Consider the following 4,176-nt stretch of genomic DNA (forward strand, 5'->3'; position numbering starts at 1 on the left):
TCTCTCTCTCTCTCTCTCTCTCTCTCTCTCTCTCTCTCTCTCTCTCTCTGTCTCTCTCTCTCTCTCTCTCTCTCTCTCTCTCTCTCTCTCTCTCTCTCTCTCTCTCTCTCTCTCATCTGTCCTCTGTGTATCTATTCTCCCTCTCTCTCCCATTAAAAAAAAAAAATATTTTCTATTTTCCTAGCTTAAAGGAAAAAGAACTTGGGTACCCTTTACACGTTTTGTCGTTTCTCACCAAAGTTCTGGTTTTTCTGAATCTGTGTACAGCTGCAGACAGCCAGTCTCCTCTTTGTTGACAACCCAGTGGGCACGGGCTTCAGCTATGTCACAGCAGAGAACGCCTACACCACCAACTTGCAGGAGATCTGCGATGACCTACTTGTTGTGATGACAGAGTTCACCAAGTCTTTCCCTGCCTTTCAGGTACCATATTGTTTATATATATAGTCTTGCTCACACATACGGAACATGTGTGTAGCAAAACATGCACATAGCTAACAGATTTTCAGCTCCCAAGTTTTTATCTCATACTGCCTTGATAATCTTTGTATTTAAAAAACATTAATAGGGAAATTTGTACAGAACAAAACGATTTCTATGTTCTGCCACTTTCTCTAAATACTCAGAAGACTGTTTTTTTAGTGACTTTCATACTTCATATCTTAAATTTAAGGCAGGAAGTGTTGTAATTGTTCTTTTTTTAAAGCAATAGAGAGAAAGAAATATGGAGCCAATAACATGCTGACATCCAGTACGTCAAATCTGGGGTAGATTTTGTAAACCTCAAGTTAAAAAGTTACATTCATGAAATATTTGTACTGTGTATTATTGTGTATGCAAAAACATGATTCCAACTTCAGTGTTTTTGTTGCATACTTTTGTTAATTCGAAGTCTTATTTTGAGTCTTGAAATTTGTTTTATTTCAGAAAACGCCGTTTTATATTTTCTCTGAATCATACGGTGGAAAGATGACTGCAGGATTCAGTGCTGTTCTTTACAGTGTAAGTGGACTGACCTGTGTAATACAAGTCTTATATATGGGAAGGTGGGGGAATTCCTCACCCCCACTTACAGCCCTTGGAACCAACAGAAATCTGTTTGACATTCAGCTTTAATCATTTGCTTCTGTCTGCCATGTTTTATTTTTCAGTTCAGCTTTAAAATTAATTTCTTGCATGTCTGTCTTTTTATTTTCATTTTGGCATGTGTGCTCATGTGGGTGTGGAATTGCCCAGCAATATTACATTTTTGATTAAGTTGAAAAATGGAAGTATGGGGATGGAGATATCGTAGAATTCATATTATATAGGTTTTTATACCTGTCATTTTTGGGTAAAACATAGAATTATCAACTAGTTCCATAAAAGCAATCTTTCTTTAACTATTTATGCCAAGGATTATTTTATCTTGTTGAGCATAAAGTGTGTGGGATAGGAATGACTGATGACTTTGCTGCAATGAGTTGCTTGTGTTGGGAAAAGTCACTTGTGAATAAGTTTCATTTTTTTCTAAATGAGGGGAACAGCTTAGGAAGTGAAAGCAAGGAGAGAAACTAAAGTGTACTCTCTTTTCATATCAATGAATTGGTTTTTGTCTTGGAAAGAAAAAGTGTGCTGGGAAAAGGATATTGACTCACCTCGAATGAGTAAATTTGTGTTTTATTGCAATGATTCTGATGGATAACTTTTTAAACTCTCCATTGTATTGAATCCACAGGCGATCAAGAAAGGAACAATAACGATGAACTTTCAAGGTTTGGCCATGGGTGACTCGTGGATTTCTCCCGTAGACTCCACCAACTCATGGGGACCCTACCTCTATGCCACAGTAAGGACTTGACACTTTAGAGAGTTTAGAGCAGTGCTATTCGACCTTTTTATAGACAGCACCCACTTTTGCCAACTTTAAGAGGCTAGAATTTCCACACAGCCCACCTATATGTCGTATTTCCAGACGGAACATAAGGTTGTTGTTGTTGTTATCCATCCAGCAACAGCTGGGCTCTCGCCCTTCTGTCCAATGCCATGTAGTGATAAGTGCAGTGTTGCTGCAGTTGCTGTAAAGTTCCGTGAGTATGTTGTCAAAGTTAGGTCTCGGAGGGAAAAGTGTAGCTCTGATGTCATTTAGGGCTGTAAAGGGGAAAACGTGATGATCCACAGTCTCATATGCACATAGTCACATAAAAGACACATTGGGGGAAGTTCTGGTTTTATTTTGTTCAAGTGAAAGTTGAGTTGTATATGTTCTGTTGGTAGGCAGAAGATAGTGGTCTGTTTCTTTCTCTGTAGGTGGTTGATATTAGAATTACAAAGGTCTATCGGACACTTTTGGCCATTTTGGGTTCCTAAGATCTTGAGGTTAGAAAAAACCAAATGTTCTATTCACTTTATCAAAATTGTAAGATTATTCGGAGTAGTTATCATCAAGATATTCAAAGAATTGCATTTGAAAAAGCTTGACATGTTGTGAAGCTCAAAATTCTTAACTTAAAATTTTTCAAAACTGGGTACTGAGCACATAGAACTTGGTACTTTTAGGGTAGCACTTTGCCTGTGACAGAGGAGTCACCTATCACTGTCTTCAGAGGTCTATGGAGAAAACTGCACAGTTTGTGTGCACCAATGGACTGACTTTCTGACTGTCATTGAAGATGAAGAAGAAGGAAAGGAAATTGTCTAAATATCTGAGTACAATGACAGAGTACCAGATTTTATTAGTCAGTGGCTTCCTCTGTCTATTTTCAGTCCATTATATCCTGGTCTGGCTTAGAACGAATCGGCAAAGTGGCCAAGAAAGTTGAAGATCTGGTCAACAAAGGTAAGCCAGAATTTGTTGGGAAGGTTTTACTCGTGGTTTCTGCCCAGTTTGCATTCTTGTTCTTATTGATTTTGTTTTCTTGTTTTTGAATGGGCTACTGGACAAGTCTCTTTTCCTGATGTATTTTATTTGATATCCTTTTTTGTGTGCCTTTAATGGATGTTTTTCAGTAAAATCCACCTCAGAAATGTGTTTTTAAATAGACTCTACATAAAAGGTGTTAAACCCCAAAAATACAATTAGAAAAAAAACTGCTCTACGGCTAGAAAAATGCAGGTTTCTTCGATTTCATTATTTTGACGGGGGCCTGATTTCACCGTGCTGCCTCACATCCTCACATATGTGAGGCAGTGTGGTGGAATCAGGCTCTCGTCAAAATAATCAAAGTGAAGAAACTGGCATTTTTCTGCGGGTTTGTGAATTTTATTCAATTTTTTGTTTTTTGGCTCAACCCCTTTCATGCCCATTAAAGAACTCATTTTTGTGTGGATGTTTCTGAAAAACGTTGATGAAAAGTACAAAAATGTAAATTTTTAGTTACCACGGACTCTTAAGCTTAGGAAATAACTAATCTTTGGTGGCCATTTTCTCACTAATTTTACCTCTGAAAACAGGTGACCCCTACCTCCTTCTTTTGCAAATATCTCGACTTGTAGTCAAGATAAATGGATGTTTTTTCATCCAAATTAAATAAAGACCAGTGAACAAGCTTTAAGATGATGATACCAATAACTCTACATGCCCAAAAATTGACGAGAGCCTGATTCCACCACGCTGCCTCACATATAATAATGTTCTCCAGGTGAGTTTACAGAAGCCACCAAAGCCTGGAACGAGCTGGAGGACGTTGTGGAAGTGGAGGGGTCTGGTGTGAACTTCTACAACATATTGCAGTGGCAAGGGTCGGAGACTAAGGTGGCCAAAGATTTCTCCAAAAGTCATATAGGTGAGCATTGCCTGTCTTTGTAAAGAGTTATCTTGTAGAGATTTTTACTTCTCTGCCTTTTGGCTCAGATGAGTGCAGTATCTGTTCCCGACTTTTCCTCCGGCCTTTTGCCCACTGGTAAGCGGGATGGATGCTGCAGCAGCTGATGAGATACGGAGAAATCTGTCCCTCAATTATGTTCAGTGGATGGATTACCGCCAATAATAAAAGAAAAAATCTTGTAGAAATTTTCTTTGACCTATAGTGCTTTCTTTTCCTTTATGTTGTGCTCTTTTCCATTGTGTAAAGAAACTTTTTATTCGTTTGCTGGTGCTCTGATGTAGTCTGCTTCTTCTTTCCTATCAAACATCTATCGCCCTTATCTTTCTTTTTTCTTTTTTTTTTAACTTTCGAAGCAATACCTGTGAAGTTC

The 4,176-nt window shown here is 38.2% G+C and overlaps 1 protein-coding gene across 1 annotated transcript in view; it reads left to right on the forward strand.

Moving 5' to 3' along the window:
- LOC101846032 (retinoid-inducible serine carboxypeptidase) overlaps positions 1-4,176 on the forward strand; it is a gene marked incomplete in the record, with an annotated part of 15,060 nt that overhangs the window by 3,999 nt on the left and 6,885 nt on the right. Inside the window, 5 exon segments of the mRNA XM_013088137.2 lie at positions 268-423; positions 928-1,002; positions 1,718-1,828; positions 2,746-2,818; positions 3,621-3,764. Coding sequence (XP_012943591.1) covers positions 268-423; positions 928-1,002; positions 1,718-1,828; positions 2,746-2,818; positions 3,621-3,764 — 559 coding nt within the window.

This window comes from Aplysia californica, unplaced genomic scaffold, assembly GCF_000002075.1.
Source record: "Aplysia californica isolate F4 #8 unplaced genomic scaffold, AplCal3.0 scaffold00691, whole genome shotgun sequence".
NCBI classification, from domain to species: domain Eukaryota; kingdom Metazoa; phylum Mollusca; class Gastropoda; order Aplysiida; family Aplysiidae; genus Aplysia; species Aplysia californica.